This window comes from Schistocerca serialis, chromosome 3, assembly GCF_023864345.2.
Source record: "Schistocerca serialis cubense isolate TAMUIC-IGC-003099 chromosome 3, iqSchSeri2.2, whole genome shotgun sequence".
In the NCBI taxonomy this organism is placed as follows: Eukaryota; Metazoa; Arthropoda; class Insecta; order Orthoptera; family Acrididae; genus Schistocerca; species Schistocerca serialis.
In genome coordinates, this window is record NC_064640.1 from 993,279,586 (window position 1) to 993,301,982 (window position 22,397).

Sequence of the window (22,397 nt, forward strand, 5' to 3'; positions counted from 1 at the left end):
ACCTCCTTTTAGTCACATTGACAGGACGAGGTCATCCTTACTCATCTTCTCATAGACCACAGCCCTACGATGTGGGTTTTCTTTCTCTGCCGAGAGGACCTTTCAATGAGTGGCGCTTGCGGTGTACAGATCATTGTGCACCACATTTTATTTTATTGGACTGTATTTTATTTTCTGACTAGTGGGCCACAGCGGATTTGCTGATTGATCTGTCCTCTATTTTAGGTAATGTTAAAATAAATATGGTTCAAGTTTTAAAGTTTTGTGGATTTTAGGGAAATGGTTTTAATGCATGAACAGGGTGACTGGCTCACCCTCTTTTTTTTTACAAGTGGTCAGCCAATGAAACTTCCCTGTGCATTTCTTTTAGCTCCTTTGTTGTTTTACTTGTGTTTTAGTCTCATGTATAGCTACTTTTACTTTTGCCCCATTGTTTTGGCTTATGTGAGATAATGATTGAGTGGTCAGTTTGAGTGTATGAGTGTGCAACAATTTTAGAGATTTTATCCACATTTATTTGTTTCAGTGAATATAAGGGCAACACTATGTTGTGCACCAAGCATATTGTAACTCCTTCATGCCAATGCGTACCCTCCAAGAACAAGTAAATGACTCCCTGCAATATTCTGTGTCATCCTGCACCATTGGTCAGAGACAAGCAGCATCTATATCTACATCGGTACTCTCCAAGTCACTGTATGGTGTGTGGCAGAGGGTACTCTGTACCACTACTTGTCGTTTTATTTCCCATTCCACTCACAAATAGATCAACTGTCTATATACCTCCGTAAGAGCCCTAATTTCTTGTATCTTGCCTTCGTGATTCTTATGCACAATGTATGCTGGTGGCAATAGAATTTTACAGGAGCCAGCTTCAAATGCCGGCTCTCTAAATTTTCTCAGTAGTCCTTATTGAGAAGAACATTGCCTTCCTTCCAGGGATTCCAATTTGAGCTCCTAAAACATCTCCGCCCAGCCTGGTGTGGATCCCAAACACTTGAGCAGTACTCAAGAATAGGTCGCACCAGTGTCCTATATGCAGTCTCCTTTACAGGTGAATCATTCTTTCCTAAAATTCTCCCAGTAAACCGAAGTCAGCCATTTGCCTTCCTGACCACAATTCTCACATGCTTGTTCCACCTCATATTGCTTTGCAACATTACGCCCAGATATGACTGTGTCAAGCAGGACACTAGTAATACTGTATCCAAACGTTACAGCATTACAGCAATCGGACTAGGGAATAACTGACCCATGCCAAGGCTGCTGTTGACACCTCAACACAAATTGCTACATTTGGAGTGGTAATGTAATGGGAAGCATGGACTGCTGAGGAATGGTGTCACATTGTATTCAGCGATGAAACACAGCTCTGCACTATCCTGTATGCTCATCATCTGTAGGTATGTCCACAACCTGAGGAGAGGTCCCTTTCTTCCAATATTTTGGTGAGGCACAGTTGTGTTATTCGTGGTGTCATGGTGTGGGTAGCCCTGGGATAGGACCTCAGGTCAGGGGTGGTAGTGATTGAGGGAACTCTGACGGCACAACAGTATGTCACGGACAATCAGCATCCTCGTGTGTTACCTATCATGTGACAGTTTTGTGGTGCCATTTTTCAAGAAGACAGTGTTCATCCACATGTGGCATATGTGTCTATGAACTGGCTGCCTGATGTCGAGGTAGTCCTGTGACCAGCAGGGTCCACAAATCTGTGCCTGATAGAATATGTGTGGGACCATCATAGAATGTGTGTGGCACCGTCATGGAGGTCAGCTCCTTTCCGGAGTCACTGTATTGTGGATATTGAGGATCAGTACAACAGTTGTGGGATGCTATAGCTTCGTGACACTCTTTTCAATCAAATCAGTGTATGTATCTAGACAAGAGGGAGTGCATCATCATACTGATAAGTGGGCTTATACTGCCATTTTCTTTTTAAATTTGACTCAGATTTTGTGAGCACTGAAATAATGTCACATAAGCCCCCCATGAACCATGGACCTTGCCGTTGGTGGGGAGGCTTGCGTGCCTCAGCGATACAGATAGCCGTACCGTAGGTGCAACCACAACGGAGGGGTATCTGTTGAGAGGCCAGACAAACGTGTGGTTCCTGAAGAGGGGCAGCAGCCTTTTCAGTAGTTGCAAGGGCAACAGTCTGGATGATTGACTGATCTGGCCTTGTAACAATAACCAAAACGGCCTTGCTGTGCTGGTACTGCGAACGGCTGAAAGCAAGGGGAAACTACAGCCGTAATTTTTCCCGAGGGCATGCAGCTTTACTGTATGATTACATGATGATGGCGTCCTCTTGGGTAAAATATTCCGGAGGTAAAATAGTCCCCCATTCGGATCTCCGGGCGGGGACTACTCAAGAGGATGTCGTTATCAGGAGAAAGAAAACTGGCGTTCTACGGATCGGAGCGTGGAATGTCAGATCCCTTAATCGGGCAGGTAGGTTAGAAAATTTAAAAAGGGAAATGGATAGGTTGAAGTTAGATATAATGGGAATTAGTGAAGTTCGGTGGCAGGAGGAACAAGACTTCTGGTCAGGTGAATACAGGGTTATAAACACAAAATCAAATAGGGGTAATGCAGGAGTAGGATTAATAATGAATAGGAAAATAGGAATGCGGGTAAGCTACTACAAACAGCATAGTGAACGCATTATTGTGGCCAAGATAGATACGAAGCCCTCACCTACTACAGTAGTACAAGTTTATATGCCAACTAGCTCTGCAGATGACGAAGAAATTGAAGAAATGTATGATGAAATAAAAGAAATTATTCAGATTGTGAAGGGAGACGAAAATTTAATAGTCATGGGTGACTGGAATTCGAGTGTAGGAAAAGGGAGGGAAGGAAACATAGTAGGTGAATATGGATTGGGGGACAGAAATGAAAGAGGAAGCCGCCTGGTAGAATTTTGCACAGAGCACAACATAATCATAACTAACACTTGGTTTAAGAATCATGAAAGAAGGTTGTATACATGGAAGAACCCTGGAGATACTAAAAGGTATCAGATAGATTATATAATGGTAAGACAGAGATTTAGGAACCAGGTTTTAAATTGTAAGACATTTCCAGGGGCAGATGTGGACTCTGACCACAATCTATTGGTTATGACCTGTAGATTAAAACTGAAGAAACTGCAAAAAGGTGGGAATTTAAGGAGATGGGACCTGGATAAACTAAAAGAACCAGAGGTTGTACAGAGATTCAGGGAGAGCATAAGGGAGCAATTGACAGGAATGGGGGAAATAAATACAGTAGAAGAAGAATGGGTAGCTTTGAGGGATGAAGTAGTGAAGGCAGCAGAGGATCAAGTAGGTAAAAAGACGAGGGCTAGTAGAAATCCTTGGGTAACAGAAGAAATATTGAATTTAATTGATGAAAGGAGAAAATATAAAAATGCAGTAAGTGAAACAGGCAAAAAGGAATACAAACGTCTCAAAAATGAGATCGACAGGAAGTGCAAAATGGCTAAGCAGGGATGGCTAGAGGACAAATGTAAGGATGTAGAGGCCTATCTCACTAGGGGTAAGATAGATACCGCCTACAGGAAAATTAAAGAGACTTTTGGAGATAAGAGAACAACTTGTATGAATATCAAGAGCTCAGATGGAAACCCAGTTCTAAGCAAAGAAGGGAAAGCAGAAAGGTGGAAGGAGTATATAGAGGGTCTATACAAGGGCGATGTACTTGAGGACAATATTATGGAAATGGAAGAGGATGTAGATGAAGATGAAATGGGAGATATGATACTGCGTGAAGAGTTTGACAGAGCACTGAAAGACCTGAGTCGAAACAAGGCCCCCGGAGTAGACAATATTCCATTGGAACTACTGACGGCCGTGGGAGAGCCAGTCCTGACAAAACTCTACCATCTGGTGAGCAAGATGTATGAAACAGGCGAAATACCCTCAGACTTCAAGAAGAATATAATAATTCCAATCCCAAAGAAAGCAGGTGTTGACAGATGTGAAAATTACCGAACTATCAGCTTAATAAGTCACAGCTGCAAAATACTAACACGAATTCTTTACAGACGAATGGAAAAACTAGTAGAAGCCAACCTCGGGGAAGATCAGTTTGGATTCCGTAGAAACACTGGAACACGTGAGGCAATACTGACCTTACGACTTATCTTAGAAGAAAGATTAAGGAAAGGCAAACCTACGTTTCTAGCATTTGTAGACTTAGAGAAAGCTTTTGACAACGTTGACTGGAATACTCTCTTTCAAATTCTAAAGGTGGCAGGGGTAAAATACAGGGAGCGAAAGGCTATTTACAATTTGTACAGAAAGCAAATGGCAGTTATAAGAGTCGAGGGACATGAAAGGGAAGCAGTGGTTGGGAAGGGAGTAAGACAGGGTTGTAGCCTCTCCCCGATGTTGTTCAATCTGTATATTGAGCAAGCAGTAAAGGAAACAAAAGAAAAATTCGGAGTAGGTATTAAAATTCATGGAGAAGAAATAAAAACTTTGAGGTTCGCCGATGACATTGTAATTCTGTCAGAGACAGCAAAGGACTTGGAAGAGCAGTTGAATGGAATGGACAGTGTCTTGAAAGGAGGATATAAGATGAACATCAACAAAAGCAAAACAAGGATAATGGAATGTAGTCTAATTAAGTCGGGTGATGCTGAGGGAATTAGATTAGGAAATGAGGCACTTAAAGTAGTAAAGGAGTTTTGCTATTTAGGAAGTAAAATAACTGATGATGGTCGAAGTAGAGAGGACATAAAATGTAGGCTGGCAATGGCAAGGAAAGCGTTTCTGAAGAAGAGAAATTTGTTAACATCCAGTATTGATTTAAGTGTCAGGAAGTCATTTCTGAAAGTATTCGTATGGAGTGTAGCCATGTATGGAAGTGAAACATGGACGATAAATAGTTTGGACAAGAAGAGAATAGAAGCTTTTGAAATGTGGTGCTACAGAAGAATGCTGAAGATTAGATGGGTAGATCACATAAGTAATGAGGAAGTATTGAATAGGATTGGGGAGAAGAGAAGTTTGTGGCACAACTTGACCAGAAGAAGGGATCGGTTGGTAGGACATGTTCTGAGGCATCAAGGGATCACCAATTTAGTATTGGAGGGCAGCGTGGAGGGTAAAAATCGTAGAGGGAGACCAAGAGATGAATACACTAAGCAGATTCAGAAGGATGTAGGTTGCAGTAGGTACTGGGAGATGAAAAAGCTTGCACAGGATAGAGTAGCATGGAGAGCTGCATCAAACCAGTCTCAGGACTGAAGACCACAACAACAACAAAAGCTCTCAGTGAGTGAAGTTTCATTTCATTTCTTCCTCCCCTTCTGGATGCTTCACTCTTTTTGTCAGGCAGTGCATATATTATCACTGGTGGTATAGCCTAATACCCTCTCACAGTTATAGAATGATAGCGATTTCCTTTTAACCAATATAGTGCTTCTATCTATGACACAGTGTACATAATTTAGAAGGTTAAATTTATTCATAATTTGGCATTGATACAATGCTCCACGAATGAACTGTAAGTGTCATGTCACAATATGGAGCAGACACGTACAGTAAGATCTATATCTGCCAAAATGAAATGCAGCCCAAATCTATGCAGTTAAGGGACCTACCTATGATACCAACTTTCCATAACTTGCCTAGATGCTGAAGGGATATAATTAGTCCAAAAGTGAAATGAATGTTTGCAGCCTCTGCTCATCAGAAGAAATTCATTTCAGAATTAATGTAACAGATAAATGTTGATCATTGTCTGACTTTGAGGCTAGTGGAAGGTAGATATGATTAACAATGAGATACATTGTCAGGATTTATCAGAATTATTAGAGAAAAACAAACAAATTTAATTTTTTTAATTTTTTTGCTCACGGAAATTTAAAATTTATCTCCTCCCTCTCCCCTCCTCCACCCTCACCCATTCTTCATTGATAAATTCCTAACTTGAATGGCCAGTGGCTTGGAGCTCACTTCAGTATTCATCATCAATGCCTCAGGAAGAGGACTCACTAGGTGTTGCCCAAAAGGAAAACACTAAACAATTAATTACTTCTTCACATATGGTACTCCAACTCACTGGGCAATAGCATTTCTAGCATATTCTTCTGAAAAAGGTGTAACCTCTGCTTCCTAGACTTACTTAATGCCATATTTTATTGTCCACAGACTAAGATTATAGTTCAGTGTATTGGTCTTTCAATATTTGGGCTACATCCCGGGAAATATGACACTGAATCTATTGGTGCTGCCTCAAGAAGTGCTGTTGTTACACTATGATTTTCTAGATTATGCCCGTTACTTATCAATGGATGAAATGTGCAGTTAAGAAATACATGTTGATGTCAATCCTTTCCTCAGTTTAGTTTTAAAAAATTGCGAGAACTGCATAATCGTAGTCTTCTCTGTGTAGATCAGAGCACAGGCACTCTCAAGCACCTCTCGGTTCACCCTAGAGCAGGCGTTAGTATACGCTACTCACCAGGTGAACCCAGTTGTGCACATTCTGCACATGCACGAGGTGTGTGGGTGTGCTTGTCTGGGTGCACTCTGCCAATGCAGTAGGATTAAATACGCTATGACTCACTTGCCTCACTGCCCGTGCCTGTGTTGTTGTCTGCCCCTGTCCACCTGTAGTGCTGGGTGCACTCCACCATGGGCATACAAGCTTGAACAGTGTTGTGCAGATGGCAATATGCTTGCAAGAAATGTCGGGGTGTTGACTGCACATATTATTTTCTTTCTTTATTTACAATTGAGTGATATATCGTGATTTCCATAGCTTTCGTCTGGTAATGAAGCTATCACTGTGATATAAGCTTTCACTTTTATTTAAAAAGAGTGCTTGGTGGGTGGAAGTTTAAAGTTTTGATTTGTGTTGATGTGCTATAATGAACAAATGCATGTGGTACAGGCATTATGTGATGCAACTTTACAGTAATAAAATAGTACATACTGCAGAAAAGCGTAATTACTTAACACTTATCAGCACGCCAAATAAAAAGTGGCTAGTCAAAGATACCAACAGTTCTAAAAAGTGATTACCGTTATAAAGTGGCAAAGAAGCTATTGTATTCTAAATTTTCAGTGATTATCTGAAAAATGGCAGAAACCATTAGCATGTATTAAGTGCACTTGGGTGAAAGTGACCAGTCATTTAAGAATTCTATTGTAGATTTACTATTTCACTAATCTTCCAACGCATTTATACTACTGGAGGTACAAAGTGCCTTCTTTTCAGGAAATTCCTGAAGTCTATGACAGAACAATCATTTTACCCAACTGGATCTCTCCTTGTCCACTGCAAAGGATTTCTACAAAAATATTTTTCTTTGGGTTTTCAAAACTTATGAAGGTACTGAAGTGCCAGCTGCCAAACTTCATTAGTTTTCTAGATTAACAGTGTCATGGAGAATTAAAATGACTTTAATAGCATGGAAATAATCAAAGGTCCTCAACAATGTTTTTGGCTTGGTTCTGTGTTGCAGTCATAAGTCATGGGTGATATTCTGTGGTTATTTCAATCTGCATTGAGCATTAGCATCCAGCTGTTCATGCACTTACCTCTTTTTTTATATTCATAACTCACCTGAAAAATGTTCTTAAGTTTCTGTTGGCCTGCATACACTCATAAAACGCTTCTGTGTTGTAGCTCATACCCTTCTCAGAATAAAAACTAGGAATATGGAAATTATTGTCCAGTATGAAAGACTCAGTACAATGATTGCAAAGATTATATATTTTGTTTCGGACTAATGCTACTTGTACTTCTTCATACAATATTTACAGTCTGCACTGAATTAGAACAAATTCTTTATACTTAAAAATTCTGACATAGGTGTTCACTCTCTGTGGCAGGCAACTTGTCTTACTGTGTATAGTTTTCATAAAACTGTAGCTAAATTTACCAAAAAGGCATTTAAATTACTTAACAATATATTAAAAAATATAGATGTTTTTCAAACTATAAGTACTTACACAGAGAATAAGTGAACAGTATGCTGCTTGATGTTTTAGTTTTGTATATAAGCTTTATTTTGTCTTTATTGCCTTCATCAGTACTTATGCAACCAATCACATTTATTTATATTTTACATAATATACCGTGGTTTTTTTTTTAATTACTACTACTGCTACTACTGTGGATGCTATAATCATGGCCTGACATTGTAAATGGACTTATGTCAGCTTTGAGTAAACTATTGCTGCTGTCCATAATTGTTCTCTGTAGTAATTTTTCAGTAATGTTGTAAAGCTATCCAGTGATTTGATGTTGTACATATAATATGTTTATTATTTTGACAGTTGTAGAAATTCAAGTTTGACAGTTAGTTGTTTACTCAAAGATATTTACGTTGTTGCAGGTCATGTATCTATGCAACCGGTATGATGTGTTTGTAATCTCTGGCATTTTGGTTATCCGTTATCCATCTATAAAATTTCAGTATCATTTTGTAAAAAAATTGTGTGTGCTTGAAATAGATTTGTTCATTTAGTGTGTCATGAGGATAATGCTTAGTGTCTATGTATATTTCAAAATTTTTTAAATTTTTATTGAAATTTTATGTAGGGATAACGGATAACCAAAACACCAGAGATGTAAACACATCAGTAACATTTCTATAGATGCATGCCTTGCAACAACATAAATATCTTTGAGTAAACAATTAATCACAAACTTGAATTTCTACAGCTGTCAAAGTAATAAAAAAACATATTATAAGGTATATATACAACATCAAATAATCGGATATTCATTCAAAATGTTACTGAAAAAATATTACATCCAACAGCTACGGACAGCAGTAATAGTTTACTCAAAGTTGACATATGTCCATTTACAATGTCAGGACGCGAGTACAACATCTAATGTAGAAAACAATTATAAATTATATATTATGTACAATATAAATACATGTGATTGTTTGCAAAAGTACTGGTGAAGGCAATAAAGCCAAAATAAGCTTACATACAAAAATAAAATATCAGGTAGCATACTGTTCACTATTTCTCTGCATAATGTCCTAGTGTGACATAATATATGCTGCAGGTCCCACAATAAAGAAGCTTATAATTACTTAGTTTTTAACTCTAGGTTTCACAAAAAAAAATAGAATAGTACTACTAACTATGCAAAATCACATCACGAGGATTAGTGTCAGTACGTCACAATCATTGTAGAAACCTTAGTCATCACCATCCACATTGCAACCAAGATCTTTCTGCCTTTTGCTATGTTGCTTAACTATGTAGTTGCACATAACATGAATTATATTCTTGGAATCTTACTTTTATGTAAAATAAGTCAGTTGCCTTACTCATTAATACACTTGTCTGGTGTGCTATATTATTTAAAAAGTTAAACAAAAGAACAAGTGCGAACACCTGAAAATTCGAAGATGAACTTGTGTGTGTAGCATCAACGACCAACATGGAACATCTGCAAGAAAATGGGATGTCTTCCCACTGCTATTGTGTAAAGCGCGCCAACAAAGGAATAATGTGTCTAAAATGTGAAACAGTTTACCACTATAAATGTGCAAATGTAAGTTCAAAACAAAAGACTTAGTACTGTTTGAATTGCTGCAAAGATGAAACGCATAAAAATTGGATGAAATTCGTGGGTTAAAACTAAAAAATGATGAACTTAAACAACAGTGCGAATCTCCATTGTACAGTGATGTGGTAACGGAAAATTTGACTAGTAAAAATACAGGCGACAGGACCAGTAACCATTGTCGAAAATGCCAGAAAACTGTGAGAAGTGGTTTTGAATGCACGGAATGTGGAAACATATTTCATTTTAGATGTGGAAAAGTAGATCCCTCACTAAAGGGACAGGAGGTAATCATAAAAAACTGGATCTGTGACGATTGTAGGTTGAAAACTATTAGGCCTGAAGTATGTAACATACCTGATTATAATGGACCTGAAGATAATGAAGTCCACAAAATCACGTCTGAAGCCAAACACATGAAGCAGAAAAACATGGACTGCGGCACAAAAAGCGCAGATGTATTTAAATCGTCAAAAAAGAAACACAGCAAAAAATCTTGCAGCAACACAGATTTTATGGTACCTGTTTTGAAATTGAATAAAACAAACAATGTATCAGATGCAACATACAAAGAACAAGATGGAGCACAGACTCAATAAATAAGAAGAGAAGAAACAACACACATCAGAATCTACTCTGATGGTTTTGGAAGAGGGATGGCTACAAAAATGAAGACCCTGACAACCCAAAAAAATCATTAAAATTTAAGGCATGGTGAAACCTGGAGCAAGATTCAACCAGATCCTCACCAACACTGAAGATCGCCGTAATTTGTCAAGGAGTGACTTTGCAATTCTTATAGGTGGTTCCAATTATGTATACCATAATGAAACAGCTGCAGCAACAGCAGCTCCGAAGACTACACTGGGCAGGTTAACAAACACAAATGTTATATTATTTAAAATACCTCATCATTACGATTTAATTGAAGCATCATGTGTAAACAGAGAAATAACCAAAGCTAACAAATATTTTGAAACAATTTGCAAACAGTTTAAAAATGTAATGCTTTTAGATATTAAGGAATGTATCAGTTGTAACCATGAACCCTCTGACAATTGTAACTGCTCGAGAACTTGTCATACAAGACATGGTCAAGGCCTAAGTGGAATAGGAAAGACATTGCTGGCCCAGAAAATACTTAGCATGGTAAATAACAAATTATCTTGTATCAGCAATTTGGAACTTATGTCTCAAAATTCCAGAACCAGTTCAGGGAAACATATAAGGCTGACCAAGCCTGAAATGTGTCAGACTTGGTCGAAACCTGAAGGGGACACTAAAGTGAACTGTGCACCAAATGTAGGTGGCTTGACTTTGCTGTATCAGAACGTACAAGGACTAGGCAACAAAATGTGTGAGCTCGAATTAATTTTAAACTGTAACCTTAAGGAGGTTTCTGTGCTGTGTATCAGTGAGCACTGGCTTCAGGGCACTCAGATCTGTGCAGCAAATATACCAGATTTTGATTTAGTAAGTAGCTTTTGCAGGGAAACTTATGAATGTGGAGGTGTATGCATCTATGTTAGAAGTAATGTTAAATCTAAGGAGGTAAAACTTAGCAAGGTGAAGTGCACAGAAAAAGATTTTGAATGTTGTATTTGTGAACTTACAGACTGTCAAACTATCAGTGCTTGCATCTATAGGTCCCCATCAGGTGACTTTACCCAATTCTTATATTATATAGATGATCTTTTAAATGAATTGAGAGGCAAGTCAAAATGCACACTAGTTCTTGGTGACTTTAACATTAATTTTAACAAAAGTAATAAGAACAAGGTACAATTATTAAATCTGTTTAACACATACAACATGCAACCTACAGTGCAGGAAATTACCAGATATGGGGATGAGTCAGAAACAACACTTGATCAGATATTTACCAACAAACAAAGCTGTGAGTACAGTGTTGAAGCAACAGATACAGGCTTTTCTGACCATATGGCTTTAAAAATGATGATAAGGAATGAGAACAATAAGAAATACAGCCACTGAAAAATATGTACAAAGAAGACTTATTAATGCAAACAAGATAAGGGTATTTAATAGTACGCTAAAAAGAGTGCAGTGGGGCATAGAACAAACTGATGATGGAGACAAAAAGTATGACAGTTTTCTCACTGATTATAAATATTGCTACAATGTAGCATTCCCGTTAAAAAGAATTAAAGTCAGTGAGAAGACAAACACATGGGTAACACAAGGGATTAAAAAATCAGAAACCTAAGCAAACATGCTAAAATAAATACAACAATAAAACCGTACCATAGGAAATATAGAAGGGTCTATAGGAAAGTTTTACAGGCAGCAAAAAGGCTAAGCAATGATTCATACATTAATAATGGAAACAATAAATCAAAATCGATGTGAAAGGTTATAAACAATAGCATAGGAAAATGTAAAACCAAGACCCATAATTTCAAAATTAAAAGTGAGAGTAAAGTGATAGAAGATGCTCAACAGGTAGCCAATATATTCAATGAACATTATGTGAACATAGCACCGAACTTAATTAAACGTCTGTGCAATTCAAACAATAAATACATAAAAGTACCAACTTGTGAAAAGACAATGTTTCTGTACCCAGTAACAGAATGTGAAGTTACAAATGCTATTAATAAACCAAAAAATAAAATGTCTTGTGGTATTGATGGAATTCCAGACAAGGTAATCGAACATAGTTCTACCAGTATAGATACTCACCTAACTGACATTATTAATACTTCTTTCAGGACAGGGGTGTTCCCATCAAAACTAAAACTCTCCATAATAAAGCCATTTCACAAAAAGGATAGTATAACTGACATAAATAATTGTAGGTCAGTGTCATTATTGCCAGGTTTCTCTAAAGTAAAATACTGACTAATGCTCAAAATGGGTTTACAAAGAACAGATCCACAGAAACGGCAGTCTTCCAATTCATGAAAATAGTTCTAAATGCCTTGGACAAGAACAAATTAAGCTGTGGAATATTCTTAGATTTATCTAAAGCATTTGATTTAATCAGCCATGACTTAGTGCTTATGAAACTAGAATGTTATGGGGTCTGGGGACTTGCCATCAAATGGTTCAAGTTTTATCTCTCTGATAGACAACAGAAAGTACAAATATGTCATGAAGGCAAAGTGTATCTTTCAGATTTCAAAAAAACTAGCTATGGAGTGCCCCAGGGTTCTGTGTTAGGCCCTTTGTTGTTCTTGGTGTACATAAACAATTTTCCAAACCATCTGACAGTTGCAGAAACGATGATGTTCGCTGATGACATTAGAAGAAGAGTAAAAGCTTAGTTAGCGAACTACGTTACTGCATGAGCTCCATACACAAAATTCCTCAGTATATGGATGGCTGAGCAGTTGAGATGGAAAAAGCATCTAGAAGTTTTGAGTAAAAAAAATTAAGTAAATGCTGCTATGTGCTAAGAATACTTTGGGAATACTGCAACACTGAATCATTGCTGTGTGCCTATTATGCTTACATGAACAGTTTGCTTAGATATGGTGTGAACTTCTGGGAAAATACAGGTGCGGCAAAACAAGCTTTCAAACTTCAAAAAGGGCTATTAGACTAATGAAAGGGCTTCCCTGCAGAGTGCCATGCAGGGAAATACACTCCTGGAAATGGAAAAAAGAACACATTGACACCGGTGTGTCAGACCCACCATACTTGCTCCGGACACTGCGAGAGGGCTGTACAAGCAATGATCACACGCACGGCACAGCGGACACACCAGGAACCGCGGTGTTGGCTGTCGAACGGCGCTAGCTGCGCAGCATTTGTGCACCGCTGCCGTCAGTGTCAGCCAGTTTGCCATGGCATACGGAGGTCCATCGCAGTCTTTAACACTGGTAGCATGCCGCGACAGCGTGGACGTGAACCGTATGTGCAGTTGACGGACTTTGAGCGAGGGCGTATAGTGGGCATGCGGGAGGCCGGGTGGACGTACCGCCAAATTGCTCAACACGTGGGGCGTGAGGTCTCCACAGTACATCGATGTTGTCGCCAGTGGTCGGCGGAAGGTGCACGTGCCCGTCGACCTGGGACCGGACCGCAGCGACGCACGGATGCACGCCAAGACCGTAGGATCCTACGCAGTGCCGTAGGGGACCGCACCGCCACTTCCCAGCAAATTAGGGACACTGTTGCTCCTGGGGTATCGGCGAGGACCATTCGCAACCGTCTCCATGAAGCTGGGATACGGTCCCGCACACCGTTAGGCCGTCTTCCGCTCACGCCCCAACATCGTGCAGCCCGCCTCCAGTGGTGTCGCGACAGGCGTAAATGGAGGGACGAATGGAGACGTGTCGTCTTCAGCGATGAGAGTCGCTTCTGCCTTGGTGCCAATGATGGTCGTATGCGTGTTTGGCGCCGTGCAGGTGAGCGCCACAATCAGGACTGCATACGACCGAGGCACACAGGGCCAACACCCGGCATCATGGTGTGGGGAGCGATCTCCTACACTGGCCGTACACCACTGGTGATCGTCGAGGGGACACTGAATAGTGCACGGTACATCCAAACCATCATCGAACCCATCGTTCTACCATTCCTAGACCGGCAAGGGAACTTGCTGTTCCAACAGGACAATGCACGTCCGCATGTATCCCGTGCCACCCAATGTGCTCTAGAAGGTGTAAGTCAACTACCCTGGCCAGCAAGATCTCCGGATCTGTCCCCCATTGAGCATGTTTGGGACTGGATGAAGCGTCGTCTCACGCGGTCTGCACGTCCAGCACGAACGCAGGTCCAACTGAGGCGCCAGGTGGAAATGGCATGGCAAGCCGTTCCACAGGACTACATCCAGCATCTCTACGATCGTCTCCATGGGAGAATAGCAGCCTGCATAGCTGCGAAAGGTGGATATACACTGTACTAGTGCCGACATTGTGCATGCTCTGTTGCCTGTGGCTATGTGCCTGTGGTTCTGTCAGTGTGATCATGTGATGTATCTGACCCCAGGAATGTGTCAATAAAGTTTCCCCTTCCTGGGACAATGAATTCACGGTGTTCTTATTTCAATTTCCAAGAGTGTATTTAAAGAATTTAAAATAATAACTCTTCCTAGCTTATACATCTACGAATTTGTTTGCTTTCTGAAAATTCACCAGGAATTTTCTACATTAAATAATCAGGTTCATAACCATGAAACAAGGAACAGGCATGATTTTCACAGAGACACCCACAAAGGAGCACTCTACCAACAAAGTGTAAACTACCAGTCCAGAATACTTTTTAGTGCATTGCCTTCTACAATAAAGAAAATTAAAGAATTTCATAAATTCGAGGTAGATCTTAAACAATTTTGACTAACACGTATTTATAGCATTGAAGAATATCTGAATATGGAAAAGTAATATTATTTATATATAATGATATTAAATATTTGTATTTATTATCCAAGTTTTTGAAACAAATTAAAGATAAGAAACTATATTGTAATTGACTACATCCATACAATGTATATTGTTAGTGGATGAATAAAGAGATTGATTGATTATTTCCATGGAAAAAGATTCTTTAGTAACATCTTTCAGGAGTGGTTCATTTTAGCATGGATGTCGTTATTATACAGACAGACTGTTGGTCTTCACATTTTGTCAAAAACTGTTATTAACACTAGTCCCAGCCTATTTATTTAAACAAACAAATTATTGGATATTATATTGGTGAAATGTGGGGAAAAATTGTAATTCAGAAGGGTGGGGTATTGTAAAGCAGTCAAAATATCCAGCCTTCTCCATGTAATAGATTCAGTATCTATAGTATCAGGTAAAGTAATGATGCTAGCTATAAACAAAATTTCTGGACTTGGATCTACAACTGTTCTAAATCAACATTAAAGAAACAACAGAGTTCAGCTGACTGTTCAGCTGAATACATAAGAGTATAATGTGTAGCTTATTGTGTAGATCCCATAGGGCATCTAATGGAGAGAGCAAGCAAGTGCATTGTACAAGTTTTGAGTGTGATCAAATCCAAAGTCAAAAGCCAAAGTTGTCATGTGCAAAGCATAAACAGTCCAAAGTGTGACCAAAACAGTATAGAACCATAACCATCAAACTTCTGTGTATGACAAATACTCAAATGGAGGTCATCAGCTAGGTGAGCACCTCCAGGGGCCTCACCACTCTGTGGTGAGTTCTGCATGCCCATCCTCCTGCTATTCTTTTTCCCCTCCCTTGGATAACATATCTTGGATATTTTCAGCAATGCCTGTTGCAGTTTCGATAGCCCAGCATTGGAACAGTCCCTCGTGTTTTCCCTTCTGTCCTCACCTTCCATCTCCTCCCCTTTGTCTGCTTCAGTTTTTGAGGTTTCTCTTTGTTTCTTCTTTCTTCCTGTGCACTCTCAAAGGCCACCCCATGCGTTTGACACATAACAGGTGAATGAGTAACATGTAATTCCCAGCCCCAGGTCAACAGGTAGGGTTTGCACATACCCCCTGGTTCAGACCAGGCCCGGGGAAGGGTGACTGCCAGAGGTATTACCTTCCCAGTTGCCGGTTGGTCTAAATGTCAGGAGTTGTGTACAACTAAGGTGGGCGAGTCCCCTCTGAGAGGAGGAGGGGCCCTTGGAAGGAGCATGCCATCAGAGATGCTGGCAATCATGATGGACTTTTTCACAATGAGCCAATCACCATCTCAGCCCATGTTTACTAAATGTAAGCGGAATGAGGTGAAAGATTCAAAGACTCTCCCAGCTGCACCTTGGGTCCTCATGGTATTTCATACTGAAGGACATCAATCCCTTGCTACGGTTATCCATTTATTATTCAGAAAGGGGTTGATACAATTGCAGGCCCTGCGAAATCCTCCTCTCACTTACGTAATGAGACTTTTCTTCTGAAGCCCAATTGTGATTTTTTAAGCCCAACAACTGCTTACAGTTTCTCTCCTCCACAGCTGTCCTATCTGTATCAACGTCCATCAAATGCTGAATTCTCTGCATGGTGTTATTTACACTCAGCTGCTTGATGGTCTGACCAAGGGAGAAATCCAAACTTATCTCTCTCTCTAATCAGGGCATTACTGCTGTCTGTAGGATAATGAAAGAGGTTGATGCAACCTCAGTGCCTACATCCGCTCTTTTTTTGATGTTTGATTGAGTAATGTGTTCCTTGAAAATCAAAACAGGCCATGAAGTCATCACGGTCTGACCTTATATTCCAAACCCAATGTATTTTTTACTGTTGCCAACATTACAGCCACACGCACATGCCCTGTCAAAACATGGCCAAATGTGTTAATTGTGGTAGGGATGCTCATGAGGACGATTTCCCACCTCCTCCCCACTGTATCAATTGTAACGGTGACCGTGCCACCTCATCTCATGAATGTCCCAAGTATCTCAATGAGCAGGCCATCCAGGAGATCCGGGTCAAGTAAAAAATACCTCACCATGTCACTCACAAGTTGTTGGCTTGTCGAAAAGCCTGCATTTTCCCATCCAGCACGTACAGTACCATTCTTGCTACACCTTGCTCCATGAACGACGTGGCCATGCATACTTGTTACCTCTAATTCAGCGCTGCAGTTGTAAAATTGCCAAGTATCACAGTAGCATCACAGTCTCCTACTCCTACAGCCACCAAATCTTTCCTTCATACGTACAGTTGCATTTGGGCAGATAGCATGTATCTCTGATGCTGGTGTGAAGCCACTGTCATACCCACACCTAAGTGCAGTAAGGACAAACACCTTCATTCTAGCTACTGCCCCATTTCTCTCACCAACTGTGTTTGAGAGTTGATGGGACATACGATTCATGGCCAGCTGGTATGGTGGCTTGAGTCTCGCAGTCTACTGACCACTGCACAGTGTGGATTTCGAACATGTCGTTCTGCAGTTAACCATCTCATCTCTTTGTCAACCCGTGTCATGAACAGTTTTCTGCAAAACACCAGACAGTGGCCATGTGTTTTGATTTGGAGAAAGCCTATGGCACATGCTGAAGGACTGATATCCTCTATAGTCTATACATGTGGGGCTTCTGATGCCACCTGCCCCATTTCCTTCAGGAATTTTTAAAAGACAGAGTTTTCACGGTACGTGTGGATTCGAACTTGTCAGACACCTGTATCCAGGAGAATTGAGTGCTTCAAGGCTCCATCCTGAGTGTCATCTTAGCTATAGCCATTAACCCTATTATGGCCTGTCTCCTACTAGGCATCTCTGGCTCCCTTTTCACCAACAACTTTGCGATCTGTTGCAGTTCTCCACAGACTTGTCTCCTTTAGCGGCATCTTCAGTGACGTCTTGGTAATTGTTATTCCTGGGGCATCAACAGTGGCTTTCGCTTTTCCACTGACAAAACTGTTTGTATGAATTTTTGGCAGCACAGTGGGTTTCTTCCACTGTCTTTACATCTAGGATCTGTTGCTCTTCCATTTGCTGGAACTGAAAAACTTCTGGGGCTCATGCTTTATAGAAAACTTTCTTGGCCCTCCTACATGTCTTACCTGGCCACACGCTGTACCAGGTCCCTCATTGTCCTGTGTGTCCTAAGCAGTACTTCGTGGGAAGCGGATCAGACCGTGCTCTTCTGTGTGTATGAATCCATTGTCTATTTGAAACTAGACTATGGGTGTTTCCTTTATTCATCTGCATATCCGTCCACCTCACGCCATCTCAATACAATCCACCATTGTGGAATATGTTTGGTCACTGGCCACATTTAAACTAGCCTGGTTGAGAGTCTCTTTGCAGAAGCTACCGAACTACCACTGTCATACCAGCACAATGTTCTCCTCAGTGGATACATATGCCATTTGCCTGCCATGCCCAGCCACCTATTCTGTGCTTTCTTTTCTGATTACTCCAATGACCACCAGTACGGGGTGTGTCATTCTTCTCTGTTACCTCCCAGAGTTCGCTTTCAGCTAGTGCTCTGGCAGCTTAACTTTACGCTTCATGCCATGTTCCTGATGGGTGTGGACCCTTCACTATTTTGGCTTTGTGCAGCAGCCTGTGTTCATCTTGGCCTTCATTCTCTTCCCTAGGAAACTTCTTTGGATTCAATTTATCTCTGTAATTTCTCAACTTCACACACAACATAGCTATAGCACCTCCGTGTACTCTGATGGCTCTAATACTGATGATGGTGTCGGGCTCGCCTTTGTCATTGACACTGAGCATTTTTGATATTGGCTTCCAGAACGTTGCTCAGTATTTACAGCATAGCTCTTCGCCCTCCATCAGGCCACACAGTCCATCCAGTGGCACAGGATTTTTAATTGTCTTTGCTCCGATTCTCTCAGTGCACTTTTTAGCCTGTGTGTGCTGTACTCAGTCCATGCCTTAATCCAAGGGGTCCAAAAAGCTTCTACTTGGTTGCTGTTGAGGGAACCACTCTGACGTTCCTGGTCACATCAGTCTGACGGTAAATGAAGCTGCTGACGCTGCTGCCAAGGCTGCAGTCCTCCTACCTTGGCCTGCCTGCTCTTCCATTCCTTTGGATGTTTGTGTTGCCTTCTGTCAGCAGATGGTGTCACTTAGGAATCACCACAGGTCTTATCTTCACAGGAATAAGCTCCAGGATATTAAACCTCTCCCAGTGCCTTGGCCAGCCTCCTCTCAGCCCCCTCGCCCTGAGGAGATCATTTTAGTTGGGTTGCGTACTGGGCACTGTCTTTTAGCCATCACCTTTTTTGAAACAGTGATTCCCCACCCCTTTGTGCTCATTGTCATGAACCTTAAACAGTTTGCCATTTCCTGACCGAATGCCCTTTTCTAAATCACTTATGTTCTAGTGTATGTTTGCAGTCTGAGTTATCAGCCATTTGAGCAAACAACATGCTGGCTGTTGACCGTGTTTTACTTTTTATCCATTGTAGCAATATGGCGAAGAACATTTAGTCTTTGATTTGGAATCTCCGCTGTCTGTGTGGCATTTTTTTGTGGACCTTTCTCCAAGAGGAAGTCCTTGTTTTTAGCTTTCTTTCCTTCTATTAGTTGGGCGTAATGTATAGTCACTTTTAACTTCTTTTTCTTATTAATGTTGTAAGGTCCTGACATGGGCACTTATGACCTCAGTTGTTCTCATGCCGTAAGAAAAAAGGAAAAAAACCTAGGTGAACTTCTGATTCAGTAACTGCATTACATGGCCCCACGGGAAGGTTATATGGCAGTAGAGTGTAGAGTGAATCTGTACCTTCACATAAATTTTGTTACTCATATTGCTATCATCTTCAGGTGGGGTTACAAAACTCAGGCTAGATGTTTTTCATGCAGCTGCAAGCCTTCATTCCTTTGGAACATTCCTTTACAGCCATTGTGTGCAGCAGCCATGACTCGGTAATAGCTCCACCCAGGCAAGGTGTGACTTGGGGCTAGAATGAGAAACGTTAATGTGGTGGTGTTGGTATTGGGGATACTGAGTGTAGAATTCTTTTACTTCACAACCAGTACCACACCTTTCCAATGTGGGAACTTTGACATTTAAAGCTCCAAGTGTGTTGTACATCCTTCACTGCAGTGTTGTACTCTCACATAATGCTAACGTGATATATAGGATAGTGAAGCATAAAAATTGTACATTCAAGATGTATTAAGTACATAGTTACGTGTGGTTCTCAACAGTGAATAAAAGATAGAAATGTAGTTATATGTGGCAAAATATTTCCGTGCGAGGTAAAAGTAACATGACTCAACAGAGCAATATTTATGGTGAAACATTATATAGTGAAACAACTGTGTGTAACCTAAGAAAAATCCGGAGCAAAGCCATCCAACAATAATTTTCTCAGTTCACGGACAAAATGCTACTACACTAATGCAAACATTGTTCTGGTAGTATACTTCCAGCCTACGTGGAACCTTTTAAATGTTTCTGGAACCTGTTAACTGGCTGTAACTGGAACATTGTAACCTCGTACTCATAATTAATAATTTTAACTTGTTCACAGCATGTATCATATACACTACGTGATCAAAAGTACCAAGACATGGACTTCGAACATGATCAGGTGATTTGGTGTTATTTGTGTCATACACATGTACACGAGATTTCCACACTGCTAAACATCCCTAGGTCCACTGTTTCTGATGTGATGGTGAAGTGGAAATGTGAAGGGACACGTACAGCACAAAAGCATACAGGCCAACCTCGTCTGTTGACTGCCAGAGACCGCCGACAATTGAAGAGGGTTGTAATGTGTAATAGGCAGGCACCTATACAGACCATAACATAGGAATTCCAAATTGCATCAGGATCCACTGCAAGTACTATGACAGTTAGTCAGGAGGTGAGAAAACTTGTATTTCGTGGTTGATCGCCTACTCATACGTCACACAACCTGTAAATGCCAAACCACACATCACTTGGTGTAAGGAGCATAAACATTGGATGATTGGCCAGTCTCAATGTGGTGATCTGATGATAGGGTGTGGGTATGGCGAATGCCCAGTGAACGTCATCTGCCAGCGTGCGTAGAGCCAACAGAAAAATTCGGAGGAGGTGGTGTTATGGTGTGGTCATGTTCTTCGTGGAGGGGGCTTGTACCCCTTGTTGTTTTGTGTGGCAATATCACAGCACAGGCCTACATCAATGTTTTAAGCACCTTCTTGCTTCCCACTTTTGAAGAGCAATTCGGGGATGGCAGTTGCATCTTTCAACATGATCGAGCACCTGTTCACAAAGCACGGTTTGTGGTGGAGTGGCTACGTGACAATAACATCCCTGTGATGGACTGGCCTGTACAGAGTCCTGACCTGAATCCTATAGAACACCTTTGGGATGTTTTGGAACACTGACTTCATGCCAGGCCTCACCAACCGACATTGATACCTCTCCTCAGTGCAGCACTCTGTGAAGAACGGGCTGCCATTCCCCAAGAAACCTTCCAGCACCTGATTGAATGTGTGCCTGCAAGAGTGGAAGCTGTCATTAAGGCTAAGCATGGGCCGACATCATACTGAATTCCAGCATTACCGATGGAGGATGCCAGGAACTTGTAAGTTATTTTCAGCCATGTGTCCGGATACTTTTGATCACTTAGTGTATGTCATGATATCTTTCTGTTGTATTCATTTATGGTATGTGTGAGAAATGACTGTTTATTTATCTTCATGTGAGCTATTCTAGTGTAATAGTATCAGTTAAACTGCTTCTTAGTATCTGCCTTTGAGTGCCACATAATTCAGATTCTTTGTCAATTTGAAAACACACTCCCATAAACCAAAAAATCCTGTTATCATGTGCATTGCCCTTATTGATGTACACACAGTGTCTCTAGTTACACCAACCTGGTAAGCAACCCCACACTCTGGAACAGAGTTCCAGTATTGATGGTGCAAGAATTTTACGTGAACACTTTCCTACAGTCTTGAAAAATGAGCCAGTGTATTATGTAAGTATCTGATGTTATATTTGCACAACTGTTTCTTGGTTGTTGCTTTCTCATGCTCAACAGTATCATCACACAGTTATTTTCCATTGAGTCCTAAATGAACAATATGAACAGTAATTGTTCCGTCACATTTCTCTGTAGCATGCCCAAAAGTTTATGTGCTTATGAGGAAATTACTTATTGCCATAATCCGTTCTCTGTATTTATTATGTCATTCCATTTTAATTTTTTTAAATTCTTTCTTTGTTTTCAGAGAGTGTGCAAACATTCTGCATACTAGAAAGTGGAATAGTGAATCCTATAAAGTTCATTTTGAGAGTGGTGTTCGTATGGGAATTGGAGCCTTTAATTTGGTAAGTACTGCACAACATTAAAATTAACAGTGTATGCCACTGATCTGCTCATCAGTGCCTCCTATACAATGCACAGCATTTGATTGCTGACTTCAAAAGTTACAAATAGTTATCTCTTCTGGAAACCTACTGTGTGAGGTGACAAGTTT

At 40.6% G+C, this 22,397-nt stretch overlaps 1 protein-coding gene across 6 annotated transcripts in view; it reads left to right on the forward strand.

Annotated features, from left to right (window-relative positions):
• LOC126471441 (tetratricopeptide repeat protein 39B-like) overlaps positions 1-22,397 on the forward strand; it is a 318,277-nt gene that overhangs the window by 254,069 nt on the left and 41,811 nt on the right. For all 6 annotated transcript variants that reach the window (XM_050099614.1, XM_050099612.1, XM_050099617.1 and 3 more), the window contains exon 8: positions 22,149-22,248. In XM_050099614.1, coding sequence (XP_049955571.1) covers positions 22,149-22,248 — 100 coding nt within the window. The remainder of the gene's footprint in view (positions 1-22,148; positions 22,249-22,397) is intronic.